The sequence below is a fragment of the Asterias amurensis genome, chromosome 20 (assembly GCF_032118995.1).
Source record: "Asterias amurensis chromosome 20, ASM3211899v1".
In the NCBI taxonomy this organism is placed as follows: domain Eukaryota; kingdom Metazoa; phylum Echinodermata; class Asteroidea; order Forcipulatida; family Asteriidae; genus Asterias; species Asterias amurensis.
Window position 1 is genome coordinate 3,235,665 of NC_092667.1, and position 16,750 is coordinate 3,252,414.

Consider the following 16,750-nt stretch of genomic DNA (forward strand, 5'->3'; position numbering starts at 1 on the left):
TTGCTTTTTCTTTTGATCGTGATTGACTCTACGTGAAGGAAAACTTTTGTAATCTTTGAACAAATTACGTCAGAAATGTCATTGTTTTAACTCTTCACGGAGGTGAGCATAGTTAAATACTTAATTTATGCTGTTTTGTGCTGTCTTAATAGAAGTTTCATAAGGATTCAGACAAAACATTCACATCAGTTGTCGCCCGACGTCCGCGGATATTCGGATATTAAAGAATATCCGGTTACTCGGTTGTAATTACAGACTTATCTGGTTTGTAAATAGGTATTCGCGCCCTATGCGGATATCCGGTTAAGAAAAAAAAAGGCATTCGCGGTTACGGATAGGAAAACCTATTCGCCATTAACCGGATATTCAAATAATTTTCCAGGCCTAATGTGGGGATGGTGGTGAGCTTTGAAAAATCTCACGCAAAGCTGGCCTCTGGACTTGGCATCTCTGATTTCTCAACTTGAGAAATTTGGTAGGCCTTTCCTCAACTCAAATCCATTCATATATATTATATAAAAACAGTTTTTAAAGTTTTAAACATTGTTTTAAAAATATCAAGAATATCATTGATTGATGCCATCATTAATATATTTTACATTTTGGAAAAGTTTCCGTATGGCGCCACCACTTTTTCATTCGAAATAAAATAATATAGTATCTAATTTACCTGATTGATATATCCCTTTTTGTAAAAATGAGTGAAAAGGTGGTGGCGCCATACGGAAAGTTATCCTACATTTTCCCCAAACCTAAAAAAGTAAAATAAAGTTAGTGAAAACACTCAACAGGGGATATTTCATGATAAGAAGGCAAATTAACAAATGTTCAACATGTATTGCTCGCTCACTCAGCAGACCATAGAGCAAGGTCAAGGAGCAGACCATAGAGGTATGCTCGCTCAGTGCGTGGAGCTACAGTGTATCTTCCCTATGCAGCATGCTATAAATAGCACCATGCTCAGTCCATGCAGAAAAACGCACGTGACGTTGTTACACACGCAATGCAAGCTTCTTTTTTTCCAAAGTCAAACAAAAGGACGGCAAGCCCCCCCCCCCCCCCCCCCCACCCCAAACAACAGTAAAATACAACTTTACCTTTTACACAGTGACAACTTTACTATGATGACAATGTTCCTGGATATCCGTTTCATATTCTGAACTGCTCCCTAAACCAATGTGTCCTGAATTCGGCTCTTGAAAACGAAAAATGTTTGTCTGCGAAAATTTCACACAATTTTTACCAAACGCCATTTTCTTTAAATGTCGTGCCGAAAACCCCCACAGCGCATGCGTAGTAAGCCAGCTCAAAACTCGTCCCCAGGGTGTAACGAGCAGTATACGATGTTGACATCTTGGAAATAAAGTAAACCATGAATACGAGGTTGCGCCAGCCTCTTTTCCCTGTCAAAGCCCCTTTTCGAAACTACGGCTTGTAATCAGGCTCTTGCCTCGGCTCGGTAGTTTAGGTGGCCTGTGGGACGGAATTTAAGCCAGAGCCAGTGCCAATGCCGCGGCTTCGATAACGGTCTTCGAGGCTCTCACGTGTTCTTGCTCACACGTGCGCCGTGGGCGGGGCCTAAATGGATAGGTGTATTGTTTCGCATAAAAATATAAATAAATGAATAAATTAGCGTGAACATAATCTGTAGGTTACTATATACTATAGGCCTATTTTATACTTTTCAAGAATGTGATTTTGAATTGAAAAAAAGTCGGGAATAAAGAAGAATTTCTGATCCTTTGAAATAGATGATCACATTATTAAATCTGATGCCAACATTTTCAAGAGCATCTCAAATAAGAGAGGTTTGAAACTTGGAAAATTACTTTCTTGCATTATGATTTTAAAGACACTGGACTCTTGGTAATTGTCAAAGACCAGTCTTCTCACTTTGTGTATCTCAACATATGCATAAAATAACAAACCTGTGAAAATTTGAGCTCAATTGGTTGTCGAAGTTGCTAGACAATAATGAAAGAGAAAACCCTTGTCACACGAAGTTGTGTGCTTTCAGATGCTTGGTTTCGAGACCTCAAAATCTAATTCTTAGGTCTCGAAATCAAATTTATGGAAAATTACTTTCTCAAAAACTACGTTGCTTCAGAGGGAGCCGTTTCTCACAACGTTTTATACTATCAACCTCTCCCCATTACTCGTTACCAAGTAAGATTTTATGCTAAGAATTATTTTGAGTAATTACCAATAGTGTCCACTGCCTTTAAAGAGTTGAACAAATAAGAAGCAACACATCCAGGATTTTTATTCAGCTTTTTGGAAATTTTATTTGCATCTTTCAGCTCATTAGTAGACAATAAACTGTGTGTACCTTTTTTAACATTAATTAATCATTGCTTAAGAGTGAAATCAAAAAAATTGTACATGAATTCAAAGTAATCATTAATTTACATAGCACTTGTGATAATTAACACAAAAAAAGCTGTTAATTAGAACGTATTAAGCCCCACATGTACATCAACTTCTTATTTTTACAATGCAAATGACTAAATATTAAGGGCCATAACGAAAGCGATAGTGAAAACGACAAAAATCACGACGCAAAGAGAATGCATTCTTTTGGTTAAATTGCTCCATACAGAATATGCGCACGCTTATTCAACCAATCAAGGACATGCATTAACATGATCATTAACATTATCGTTTTTCGTTATCGCTGCAATGTGTCTGGCCCTTAGCTTCCGATGACTGCCACCCTGAACAAAGATGTTATGATACACAGATCGAGAGACTGTCATTTTTGGGTTGCAATTTAGGCCAAAATATTGGGCCATGCGACAATAAACATACCCTCCCCCACAGAGACATACAGTCGAACAAGACAAACTGATGGTAATTTAAATATTCTATCAAAACTGAAGTTGTTAACCAGACCTCTGAATTAGATTAGATTGCCTGAAAAAGGTTAAAAGCAATAAAGTTATGTCATGTAATAACCACAAGGTCATGGGTTCAAATCCTGCTCTTGTCAATTTCTTTGTTCAACCCCGATAGTGTTTGTGAACAACTTGTGGAAGAAGGGGGTAGCCAAAAAAGGGTGATGCTAGAGGAAAGTGTCCAGCGGTGGATTTCACAAAGAGTTAAGACTAGTCTCTCATCTTGAGTTAAAGCCAGTGGACACTATTGGTAATTGTCAAAGACCAGTCCTCTCACTTGGTGTATCTCAACATATGCATACAATAACAAACCTGTGACAATTTGAGCTCAATTGGTCGTCGAAGTTGGGAGATAATAATGAAAGAAAAAACATCCTTGTCACACGAAGTTGTGTGCTTTCAGATGCTTGATTTCAAGACCTCAAATTCCAAATCTGAGGTCTCAAAATCAAATTCGTGGAAAATTACTTCTTTCTCGAAAACTCCGTCACTTCAGAGGGAGCCGTTTCGCACAATGTTTTATACTATCAACCTCTCCCCATTACTCATTACCAAGTGAGGTTTTTAGCTGTTATTTATTTTGAGTAATTACCAATAGTGTCCACTGCCTTTAAGATGAGTTACTCATCCTAACTTAGTTTTTAATATCTCCTAGGACTAGTCCTAACTCTTTGTGAAATGGACCAAATTTCGCAAGGTTAAGATTCATACAAAGATGATGTGCTTTCAGCTATCTTCCTCTGTTGAGAAATCCTTTTTTTGTGTCCTAATCAAGATTGTATGTAAGCCCTTTCAGACATTGTGGACACAATACTACAACACTAATGGGTTCGGGGTAAATTTGTCTGTATACACCTGAACCAAACAGGGCCCAATTTCATGGCACTGCTTACCATAAGCAAAGAATCGGCGCTTGCGGAAGCAAGAAATTCTGCGCTTATGTCAAGCATATTTCACAGGTTAGACTGGAATTTTGGCGTGTGCACTTAATGTTAGGCATTCTTGGCTTACACAGCTAGCGCAGAAATTCGGCACTTGCAAGTAAGCGGAAAATGGTGATCGTAAGTGCAGAATTCAGCGGTAAACAGAGCCATGGAATTGGGCCCAGTACACTCGTATAGTGTCCACCATACCTCAACAGGCTCCCCAAACCACCCCTGCAACGCCCACCAACAATTTATATTACACTGAACACTGCTGCTGTCACTACAAAAGCATTGCAGTACAAATATTATACGTATAGTTCTCAGCACATTCACAATCCCTAAAATCATTTACAACAATAGCTCACTCCATTCTTGTTTGGATCCATGACTTCTTACACTGAGTACCATACACATTCAAGAAGGCACCAGTCATTGTTGAACATAAGCCTCGTTTTCATTCTCATTGACTTGTACATTAAATAAAAAAAGACGAAAAAATCATGGCCGACCAAAACTAGATATCCTGTGGGAAAACCACAACACATAAAAAGCATGGAGACCACGTGCAAGGCCAACGTATTAAAGGCACATTTTAGTGACACAGCGAAACAGATTTATAAAAATGGATGGTAATAAGCAGTACAAGTTAATCTTACAAGAATTTCATACTGATAATTAATTAACTAATTAACATAAATTTACATACAACAGCCATCAGATTCTTAGATTACATTTTAAACCGCATGAGTTTTACATCCCCATAGATTATAGACAGCATCTTTACAGGCATGACAGGCAAATTAAGTTTTTCCTTTGGCAATTGTGCAACTGGTTCACCAACCAATCATGCAGGGAGTTTGATACAACTTCTGTCACGACACAGTATTTTCACATAAAAATTACGTTTAATGCCCATAAAGATGACGACTTTACACCATTTCTATAAAGATGCAGATTCAAAATGGCTGATAAAGCCATAACTCAACTCAAACTTAAACTCAAACTCAAACTATCAGCATCATTGTGTACACAGGGGACCTGACCAAAGATGGCTGCAGTGTGATAGAGCTCTATGGTCCACCTTTTGAGTAGAATATGAAGTTAAAGAAAAGAAGTGAGTTAAAGATGCAGATTCAAAATGGCTGATAAAGCCATAACTCAACTCAAACTATCAGCATCATTGTGTACACAGGGACCTGACCAAAGATGGCTGCAGTGTGATAGAGCTCTATGGTCCACCTTTTGAGTAGAATATGAAGTTAAAGAAAAGAAGTGAGATGTTACTCAGTTAAACTGTTAAAAATGTTTCGAAACATGAGCCCGTCTGAAAGCCAAGAGAAATCGAGCAACACAAACATTTCAAACTTTTAAAAACTTCTCAGTAATGACCGATATTGAGCCATTTTGTCTCTCAGACAGCTGGAGCAGACAAAGTGATTACAAAAACAAAGCAAAATATTTAGGGAAAAAACACTTAATAACATTTAAGAGGCGGCTGATAACTTGCTACAGATATTATGTGTGGTTATAAGACTTGTGAAATTTGACATTAAGCAAAAGTGCATAGAAGAGAATAATCATCAGTTATGCTGACCAGTGTTGTAATCAACACTGATCACACATTCAAATATAGATACATTTACTTGCAGAGAAGAATTAACAACGCTGTGAAACAGGTTATATTTCCAAGAAATTCTGGCACACAAGACCATGGCCCAATTTCATAGAGATGTTTAGCAGAAAATGCTGCTCAGCAACAGAGTTGTGACGTCAAACTCGCATCGCATTCGCAGGGAGTATGAACCAGGCTTTAAGCAGCTCTATGAAATTTGGCCCTGGCCTGAAATCTATGTGTCCAAGGAGGTGCTGAACTTAAAGTTAAGATTAGTTGTTGTTAAATAAATACATCACATCTTTCAAATGACTAGCCGGGTAATTAAGTGGATAGTACATGTAATATATACAGTGGAACTTCTTATACTGCCTGAATAAAGTGACAAAACAATTGGTGCAGACAATTTGGTGAGGTAACTTATGAGCATACACTATTTACACTAATTACACTTTGAAAGAAACAAAAATATGGCATACATGAAAAGGCAGGTCCAATCTTGTGCTCATTAAGTGTTTAAAGACACTGGACACTATTAGTATTGTCAAAGACTAGCCTTCACAGTTGGTGTATCTCAACATATGCATAAAATAACTAACCCGTGAAAATAATTTGAGCTCAATCGGTCATCGAAGTTGCGAGATAATAATGACAGGAAAAAACACCCTTGTCACACGAAGTTGTGTGCGTTTAGATGGTGGATTTCAAGACCTCAAGTTCTAAATCTGAGGTCTCGAAATCAAATTCGTGGGAAATTACTTCTTTCTCGAAAACTATGGCACTTCAGAGGGAGCCGTTTCTCACAATGTTTTATACCGTCAACCTCTCCCCATTACTCATCACCAAGAAAGGTTTTATGCTAATAATTATTTTGAGTAATTACCAATAGTGTCCACTGTCTTTAAACAGCTTTGTTCACCGATCAAAGTGCAAGAAACACTTCACCATATCTTGCTCCCCTTCAACCAGGTGATTAAAGAGGGTCCCGCATAGGTATTGTATGTTTTTTTCTTCTTCTGGTAAGCAGAACCTTGGAATTGCCGTTTCAAGAAACCCAAGCGCATTACATTATATAACCACATCAGAACAAGAGAGGGGGTACAGAGCTAACATAGAAATTGCACTTTTCAAGTTTAACGCAATGACAATTTTATGAGGCAAAAGAGCAATCAAAGTACATACTGCACTTTATATGTACAAATATTTGTATAATAATTGCGAAGTATTTGATGAAGAGTTGGAGGTATGCAGAAATGTGCAACCGCACAAAAACAGTATGGGCTTCTTACGACTTAGTGTAAGATAGTAAGTGGGACATGAGTAAATCAGCCTGTTTTGATAATACTTTGGTTACTTGTTTAAGATTCTTTTACTGCACACACCGTCAGCATTATAATAGCAGCAGTTTGTTAATGTTATCATTGCTTATGTGATTTCAGGCATATGGCATGGTGAGGTATCAATGTATATTTGGTTTGCAGTAACACCATGTCTAAATCTACTTGCTGAGTAGATTATGTTCTTGCTCGACTTGTCACCCTTACTAAAAGATCAACACACATCACTCCAATCCTCAAAGCCCTGCACTGGCTCCCGGTTCAAAAGCGCATCCACTTCAACATTCTCCTTCTTGTGTATCAGTCTCTCCAGGGCACAGCACCAACATACATCCAGAACCTGCTACATCTTCATGCTCCACCCAAGCACCTCAGATCATCGTCCACCAAACTTCTAAACATTCCACGAACACGCCATTCATGGGGAGCCCGCTCTTTCTCACACTCTGGCCCATCACTATGGAACGAACTCCCCCCTAAACTCCGACAACTCACTACATATTCCAGCTTCAAAACCCATTTGAAAACTTATTTGTGTGCTTGACTATATTCTTCGCTATCTGGCTTCGGCATCTCTCCTGCGCCAGGAGTGTCTTTTAGACAGACATGGCGCATTATAAATTGCCACTATTATTATTATTATTGTTATATTCTATTGAATTCCAAAACAAAACCTACTACGCAGTAGTAGAATATATAGCAAAACCAAATATACACTGTTACCCCTGCTATACCTCATTTTGATCCAAAGAGATTATAAAATATTATCTATGTTGTACTTTATCTTGATGCACAGACAGTGACAGCATTCCGGCCTCTATTACAAATGCTATACCTTATATTGATTCAAAGACTGTAAGTGTTAAAACCGTATCGGCCAACATTCCACATGCTCTACCCTATTTTACTTTAAAGACAATTAAAGCACAATAGTAATAATGTTCATTAAGCGTTACGGCCAACTCACACAGGCCCCGATAACGAGAACGAAACTGATAACGATAAAAATGCACGCCCTTGATTGGTTGAACGTGCATGGGCGTATTCTGCGTGGAGCATTTCAACCAATCGCGGGCGTGCATTTTTATATCTATCATTTTTGTTCTCATTAGCCGGTGTGACTTGGACTTTACAAACACGATCTTTATCTCGATTCAAAGACTAAGCGTTGCGTTAAGAGCATTATGGCCAAAATTACAATATTGTACCTTTAATTGATTCAAAGACTGAGTAATGGTACCAGCATTTTGAAAATACTTTAAAATGCCAGACTTAAATAGTGTCTCTTTCTGTATGCTAGTATGTTTGTGTTTCTTAAAAACAAAATCCTAGTAGTATACTTGGTCTACTTGTAAGTGGATATATAATATTTCAAACGACTGAGTATTCTAAAAGTCGGGTTAGGAAAAGAGGACTAAAGAATACATGAACTCATATAAAGATAATAAAAGGTATTAGAGCTACACAAAAAAATGACCAACAATAAAAACTAGACATTTATCTACCACATGTTATGTTTGGCCCCAAAGTTCAAATAAACCTTTCCTTAATTAGTGTACTTCTGTGTGTTCTTATTATATGCCTATACTAATGTACTCAATTAATTACTCCATTGGAGGCTTATTCAACTTTCAAAATGCGTAGCTATTCAAAGTCTCATTTTAGCCCCAAGTCATCGGGTAAGAAAAACAAAAATAAAAATAAACTGTGCAGAAAAAAAGTTTAACTATTAACCAATAACATTTAAACAATACAGAGCTTTGAATTATGTACAATTATTTAACAGATCTGTTCAATTATTTTTGTTAATGTATAAAACACTCTATAATTAACTCATAAATTAGGTTCGTGTACAAGTATGATATAAAACAAAGAGCCAGTTGCCAATACACAATGAAATTCAACAAAACGATGTTGGGGGGCAAAAAATTCATCAAAATCCAAAAGACAACAAATCGTAAACCCTTAAGCCTCTGTACGCACAAAAAAACAAACCCAAAACCGAAGAGTATGTGAAAATGGTGACAGTAATAATGAATCCACTCTTATCATAGTTCCATGAACCTTAATTTTTCCCGACTTAATTTTGCTTCAAAAAAGTAACTTGTCAGTAAGTCTGTTTGAGATTCCCCCTATCTCTATAACTAAATTAACGAAGAGTTAGACCGCATTAGTTCTCGTATTTTTGTTTGTTAAGAATCAAAACCAGAAATGTACTGAATGACAAATGAACAGTGTCATATTTTTTTCCACCAAGATTTCAGATACACTTTGAATTGAATCAAATCCTGATGGACCCATGTCTATTTACAATGGGTGCGTTCGCTTAGCTTTACTAGGGCAACCCGGTCTGCACCCGGTGCGTTCGAATAGCTTTGAAGTAGGTCCAGGGGCTAACCCAGCCCCAAGTGCCCTGCTTGTGGAGTGGGTCACTTGGGGCTGGCCTGAGGTGCATGACGTTACCATGAGAGGGCGAGTGTGATGTTCAATTAGCTCTTATCAGGGGCTAACCCCAGTGAGCACCGCAGGGTTGACCCAGGGAAGCTAATCGAACGCACCCACTCAAATAAGTCTTGTTCCTGGAGTTCACTAGTACATTTATGAATGCCATAAATTCAAGAGAGATGGTACACCTTCTATTTTACATGCATTCATATGTTACATAAGGAACAAGACTTTAAACCCATAGGCAGAAAAGAAGTATAGTCTGGACCCCCCATTGGTAAAATGGAAATCAGTATGCTGTATTGGTATAACACACAGGGAACTTGACACAGACTGCATGGTACAGGATCCCATAAGGTACACTGATGTCATTATAAAGAAAGTAACATTCCAGTATCACTCAGTTTAAAATTATATAAAATTGAGTTTAAAAACAGAGTGCAATGGTGACACTATAGCACCACAAATCTGGAATGATGTGAGAACGGAAAAATACTAATGCCACTAAATGGAGGGAAAATGACCAGATAGTGTAAAAGATATTTACAATTTTGTAACGACTCAAAATTTCACATTTTGTCCAATCTTGCAGAACTCCAAGCACAAAAACATTCACAACATTTGTTTGTGAACCTGAACCGATTATGGCGTAGTACTTTTACTTGTTCAGCTTTTGTGACTGCTGGAATCATGCAAAAGAAAGTTGGTACTCTGACATATTAAACCTGGCAGAAATGATACGATCACCAGTGAAGACAGCAGAAAATTCTGCTTAGCAAATTTCATGGCTAAGCAAGAAATGGCCAAGGTACCAGTCGCAGCAATGGTAACTGTATGGTGTTCTGGCTGGTAACCTATTTTTGCTAAGCAAAAGTTTGTTGTGCTAAGCAGGTTTTTGTGCTCGCAGGCTTTATAGCTGACTACTGTTACCCCTAATCTAGAAACATGTTTCCAAAATTCGCTAGACGTTTTTACCATGGAGTATCCAAAGTAAAGATCAAGCAACTTCCACTCAAAAACAGCACCTCAAAAGTACACCCCACTTGGGTATCCAAGTTCCTTTTGCAAAATGAAAATGGCCTTGCCCTTTTAAAGATGAAATTCCGGGCCTGTTATACTTCCCTAGCATTTACAGAGTACAATGTCAGAGCACCGGTTTAACACAACCAACTTTCAGACTTAATGGAATAACGAGCAACTAAAAGTTCAATTAAAAACAATACAATGTTTAGTATCTTTGTACACGTAATTCAATCAAAACAACTCCATCTTTAGTAATTGTACAAATCCCATTTGGTCATAACACTCACTATAATATTTATATGTGCCAACAGAATACCAATAAATAAGTTCCCCAAAATTGATTTTTAAGTTCATAACTGGAAAAATCTTTTGCAGAAGGGAAAACATGACAAAAATAAAATGTTCACCTTCTCCGATAATGCGGATACTAATCTGGTTTTACCCTTACACTGCCGTGTGTGTTAGGGTAAAACCAAATTAATATTCTTTATCCCCGATGCAAATTCAACATCTATTAAACGCAGATGCTACAAAATTGTTGCTTACTGACAAACAAAAATCATCAAATTGAAAATATCTTACATATAAGGAAGACTCATTACACAATCGCTCAATGCGCCGTATTTTTGACCACATGAGGGTGCTCTCAATAGTATGTTTATCACTTCCGGGGGTATAGGCGGTTCGTCCTACACAGTTTTAATCGGCGCTCTGTCACTTTCGTTGGGGCGTGGTTTTAAGTTGCTTTTAGATTATAATGTTTTCTTTAAAAGACTTATTGTCCATGATGGATATGTCTGTGGTGGAAATGTGTTCCAGTCTTTAATAACTGTTTTGGGTATGAATGAATATACCCCCGGAAGTGACACAAATATGTTTGAGAGGGCCCTCACACGGTTAAAAATACGGCGCATTTTCTGAGCTAAACAAAAAATTGTATGACAAAAAGTTGTTTGTTGTAACCGACCCTTCGGCCCTTTTTGGCATTGCGGAGTAAAACCACCCAATCCTCTAAAATGTCTTACACGAAATTTCTACCGAGACAATCTCTTCTGACTATTTACACTAATTAACAAATTTCTAAAAATTACTCTTAGCTTGTTATATTTATAATATATTTATTAAGCTTTTAATGCTTAATCATGCTACATTTGTACTGTTTTTTTTTTTTATTTCCTAGTGTTAATCTATAAACATTAAGCACATTTTATTTGTCGAAGTGCAAAAAACATTGGGCGAGAGTTTTTGTAATGTGAGGATTATTTCTTCCCGACTGGGCAAATAATTTGTTGGTGTTACATTTCAGAGGATTTCCAAACTCTCTACATCACCACAAATAAAGATAGGAGAGTGGGCCTGGGTCTCCCCTTGGTTTAGAGAATGAAGCCCCCAAACTTCCTGGGTCTCCCCTTGGTCTAGAGGATGAAGCCCCCTGAACCTCCTGGGTGTTTCATTTCAGAGGATTTACAGACTCTCTACCTCATCATGAATAAAGAACTAGGGACATGGGCCTGGGTCTCCCCTTGGTCTAGAGGATGAAGCCCCCTGAACCTCCTGGCGTTACATTTCAGAGGATTTAAAAACTCCCTACATGACCACGAGTGAGCAACTACCACAGTGGGCCTTGATGGGCATCGATCTCCCCTTGGTCTAGAGGATGAAGTCCCCTGAACCTCCTGGGTGTTACATTTCAGAGGATTTTAAAAACTCCCTACATGACCGCGAGTGAGCAACTACCACAGTGGGCCTTGATTGGCATTGATCTACCCTTTGTCTAGAGGATGAAGGCCCCAAACTTCCTGGGTCTCCCCTTGGGCTAGAGAATGAAGCCCCTGAACCTCCTGGGTGTTATACTTCAGAGGATTTAAAAACTCCCTACATGACCACGAGTGAGCAACTACCACAGTGGGCCTTGATGGGCCTCAATCTCCCCTCGATCTGGAGCATGAAGTCTGCTTGAACCTCCTGGGTGATACATCTCAGCACAATGCTGTATCTTCGTCTCAAAAAGTGAAGAACTATGGTAGAGGGCATTGGTAGGCCTCGTCTTGAGGATGAAGTCATTTATGAATAACATATTGGACGATAGGCATTTTGGATTTTGTTTTCTTTTGTCAATAAAATGTGCTTTTCTGCGAGTTGTTGAATTGAATTCCAACTATAACATTGGGATTTACATTCAATATACAATTTTTGATCTACGCAATTGAAGGCTTCTTCATTAATACTGATGAATTGAATTAAAAAAAACAAAACAAAAAAATTTAACAATAAGTTGTACAATAAAGGCAGTGGACACTATTGGTAATTCCTCAAAATACTTATTAGCATAAAACCTCACTTGGTAACAAGTAATGGGGAGAGGTTGGTAGTATAAAACAATGTGAGAAACGGCTCCCTCTGAACGATGTAGTTTTCGAGAAAGAAGTGATTTTCCACGAATGTGATTTCGAGACCTCAGATTTAGAATTTGAGGTCACAAAATCAAGCATGAAAGCACACAACTTCGTGTGACCAAGTTTTTTTTTCTTTCATTATATCTCGCAATTTCAACAACCAATTGAGCTCAAGTTTTCACAGGCTTGTTATTTTATGCATATGTTTAGATACACCAAGTGAGAAGACTGGTCTTTGACAATTACCAATAGGGTCCACTGTCTTTAAAAGAGACAACTTCTTATCATAAGAACTGCTCTGAAAACTATATATATCAAAATCCAACAGCATATATATAAAAGATATTGTGATTGTAATGGAATGACCTTAATCATGGTGCGGCCATCTTGTTTTTCCTGTATTTGACCCAATGTAACTAAACTGAGGCTGGAAGGAAAGATAGTCTGGTCTCTATCATGAGACTTACAACAGCTCTGTCTATTGAAAGTGGGGTACTAGACACTTATGACCACAGCATGATAAAGGTCTGAAGGCATTTAAGTATAATACATCACTGCAGTGACTGGTTGTTAAACGGATTAAACTTTGTTCATAAACTGTAAAACTTTCCTCAAATGACGAGTTTGATAAACTGAAAATTTCCTCAAACTGTGAAACTTTGCTCAAATGACACAATCGGGTTTCTGAGGAATTGCTGTGCAATGGTTAATAATTTGTTGTGCGCACATCATTTTGACTTGGGAAAATCAAATCAAGAAACAGAGTGTTGGAGTTCAGTACCTTAGTTTTTCAGTTGGAAATATTTTACAGCACAAATGAACTGGTACCAACTTTGTAAAAAGCAAGCTTTCACAATTTTGTCCTCCAAAATGAGATCCAAAATATTGTATTATACCACAAAGCTTAACCAACATTTATCAATTGAAGGTTGAGAAGCATGCGTGTTTGCCTCGGGCATGATATTTGGTCTTTGGAAAAAAGAAGGAACTTTGAGCACAAGGGTTGATCAACTTGTTCATATAGTAGACAGTAGTTTTAACAAACTTCTAAGCAATTTAATCACAGTTTTGTGATTTTTCCATGGGGGCAAAACAAATAAATCGGATATCAGACTTAAAGACATAGGACACTATTGGTAATTGTCAAAGACTAGTCTTCACAGTTGGTGTATCTTAACATATGCATAAGATAACAAACCTGTGAAAATTTCAGCTCAATCAGTCGTCAAAGTTGCGAGATAATAATGAAAGAAAAAAACACCCTTTGTTGCACCATGGTCACACGAAGTTGTGTGCTTTCAGATGCTTGATTTCGTGACCTCAAATTCTAAATGTGATGTCTCAAAATCAAATTCGTGGAAAATTACTTCTTTCTCGAAAACTACGTCACTTCAGCAGGAACTGTTTCTCACAATGTTTTATACTATCAACCTCTCCCCATTACTCGTAATCAATAATTATTTTGAGTAATTCCCAATAGTGTCCACTGCCTTTAAGTAGGAAGAATATCATGCCTGGTTAGGCTATCATGTGCTGTTGGATTAAGATAGAGTAAAGAAATTCCTTGTGTAAATTCTTAACAACGTCAGAATTAAAACATTCTTCTTATTGTTTCACATCTACTGAGTAGAGTTATTAAGAAACCTTGGACAATTGTACAACTACTGTGACGCTATCTTCTAAACATGTACAAAAAATGTGCCACCGTACGCGTGGCGACGGGACGCATTTTCAATTGCATTGATCACACTCTGCTTTCCCATGTTGGAGGGGTTGAGTTCTTGCTACGAGTTGACACTGACTGGAAGTCCGCTGGACTGGTTGGTTGGGATGTTTAGCTTCTCTTCTATAAGGGCGGCAACTCGTATCCTATCGGTCTGGGGAAAAAAGGGAAAAGGGGGTGGTCGTGAGAGACATGTGCTTCTTCACCATAAATTTGTGTGCATTTTAGATGCCTATAAAAGGCTTCAGGCCTAAAGTCTTTTTAGATAATTCTTCTGAATGTTTCTAGTGGTTGTAAGAAAACTTACATCATTGATGAAACCATATTCTACCAGCTCGTTTGCCAGACCCCATGGGCTGTCCTCTGAAATTAAGAGAGCATAAAAACAAACTTTAGAAAAATCAACAGCACATTTCACGGGTGAGAGTCGTTGCTGACAAAAAGGTTTGAAGCAAGGGTAAACATGTCAGGAAATCTGCTTAAAGGGACACAATGCCTCGGATCGGGCGAGTTGTTCCATGAAAAGCATTTGAAACCCTTTGTTATAAAATGCATATGGTAAGAAAGATGCATGCCCTTTTGTGGAGTCGAGTTTTTGTGTCCAAGAAATTGTTGACCGTGTTGGTTCGCAAAGTAAAAGGAAAACCATGCAATTTCGAGGCATGTTTGTAGCCCTTTAAATAATGGCATTTCCACCTTTTGATGACCCCTGAAATGATAGGTTCCAAGGAGCTTCTGGGTATAGCATCCTCAGCCCCAGAGCAGTTTATCAAAGAGAATGATTTCTTTACATCTGAAGAAACTAACAGGCAGATAGAAACGTCAGATCTCAGATGAAAGTCTGAAATTTCTCATCTCTTTATTACAAATCTAACTGTCCGAGTACTGCTGACACAGTACATGTCTTTGGACAACTAGTTTCAATTTTTCATTTCATTAATGACTATGCAAGACAAGAAGCCACTGGAGAGAAGACAAGGGAGGAAGTTTCAGTTTTAGAAGTGGGGATGAAAACCCCAGAGAAATCTTCCACGGAAAACCCACGCAGTCAAGTAGGGACTGAAAATCCACATGGTGCCTTAAGTGGGATTCGAACCGGAATCCTGGAGGTGGAAGGCAAGGAAAGATACCACTGCGCCAACCTGACCGCCCAAATCTTCATCAACTACAAGTTCTTTACATACCTAATCCAATTTCACAGCTCAGCTGCCGGTTCATTTTATCATCCATCCGTAGTAGTAGCTCCAACTGGGAAAGAAAAGTATACAATTATTATTTCTCATGGCTATCATTTGTCTGCAATTGTAGATGTTGAACAAACTGAACATAATTTCACAAAATGTCAACTCTATTTCTTCAGTTAATCTGGTGTTAAGCCGAGTTTTATCAGAAGAAAGGAGTCCTTGACGGTGACTATGATGAAGATGAAAAATACCAGAGAGATATGGTGGAGCAATGCCATTCAAACATTTAAAAACATACAGAAGAGTTTTGAGCTGGATGCATTTCTCCATTTGGTTACATACAGTTTATAAAAAACCTTGAACGCTGGATTCATTTATATAAAAAAAACGAAAATGGCAATCAAAACAGAAAAAAAAAAAAAAAACTTTTGTCCTTTCTTACTTTAACTTTGCCTTCTTCCTCCTCCTTGGTTTCACACTGCATCCTTAAGATAGCCCTACTCTCCACCTCTACTGGTTCAGGGGTAGTGCTCTTCACTGACTCCGCCGTCTCTGGCGTCTGAGGGCGTGTCTTGGCTGGATGCTCTGGCAGAGCGTACGCCGTTAAAGGATAGACGCCGTTTCTGAAAACGCAAAATAGAAACACTTATAGCACCTTTTCTGAACACGAAAAGAGAAACAGTTCTAAGAGAAACACTTATAGACGCAGTTTTTAAATTCGCAACAGCGAAACACTCATAGACACCGTTTCTAAATATGCAAAAGCGAAACACTTATAGACACCGTTTCTGAAAACGCAAAAGGGAAACACTTCTAAACACGCAAAAGAAAAACACTTATAGGCGCCGTTTCATAATACGCAAAAGTGACACACTTATAGACGCCGTTTTTAAATACGCAAAAGAGAAACACTTATAGACGCCATTTCTTACTACGCAAATAAGAAACACTTGCTTAACATTTGTCTGCTTAGCAGAAATGAGCAGGACACCAGTCCAAATTGTACATATGACTTGATATTTTGGCTGGTAACCAAATTCTGGTAAGCACAGCAATTTATGCGTTTAAGCAGCTCTATGGTTTCAATCTAGGTATTACTGACTTACTTGACTTCCTCGATAAACTTCTCGATCTCGAGGGCTGGAACCTGGGATACTCTGTCAAATTAAACAGTTCATAAAACAACTTCATTTAAATTTACCCCAAACAA

At 38.1% G+C, this 16,750-nt stretch overlaps 1 protein-coding gene across 2 annotated transcripts in view; it reads right to left on the reverse strand.

Moving 5' to 3' along the window:
• LOC139952087 (nuclear receptor-binding protein-like) overlaps window positions 1–16,750 on the reverse strand; it is a 90,229-nt gene that overhangs the window by 32,937 nt on the left and 40,542 nt on the right. Inside the window, exons 10-14 of one of the 2 annotated variants that reach the window (XR_011787867.1) lie at window positions 16,647–16,697; window positions 15,983–16,163; window positions 15,541–15,604; window positions 14,664–14,719; window positions 1,098–14,510 (exon numbers count right to left, since the gene is read on the reverse strand). Coding sequence is in view for 1 of the 2 variants with exons in the window: in XM_071951040.1 (XP_071807141.1) it covers window positions 14,418–14,510; window positions 14,664–14,719; window positions 15,541–15,604; window positions 15,983–16,163; window positions 16,647–16,697 (445 nt within the window). In the remaining variant the exon portion in view is untranslated. Of the gene's footprint in view, window positions 1–1,065; window positions 14,511–14,663; window positions 14,720–15,540; window positions 15,605–15,982; window positions 16,164–16,646; window positions 16,698–16,750 lie in introns of those variants that run through there. The other variant, XM_071951040.1, reaches the window with a different exon arrangement.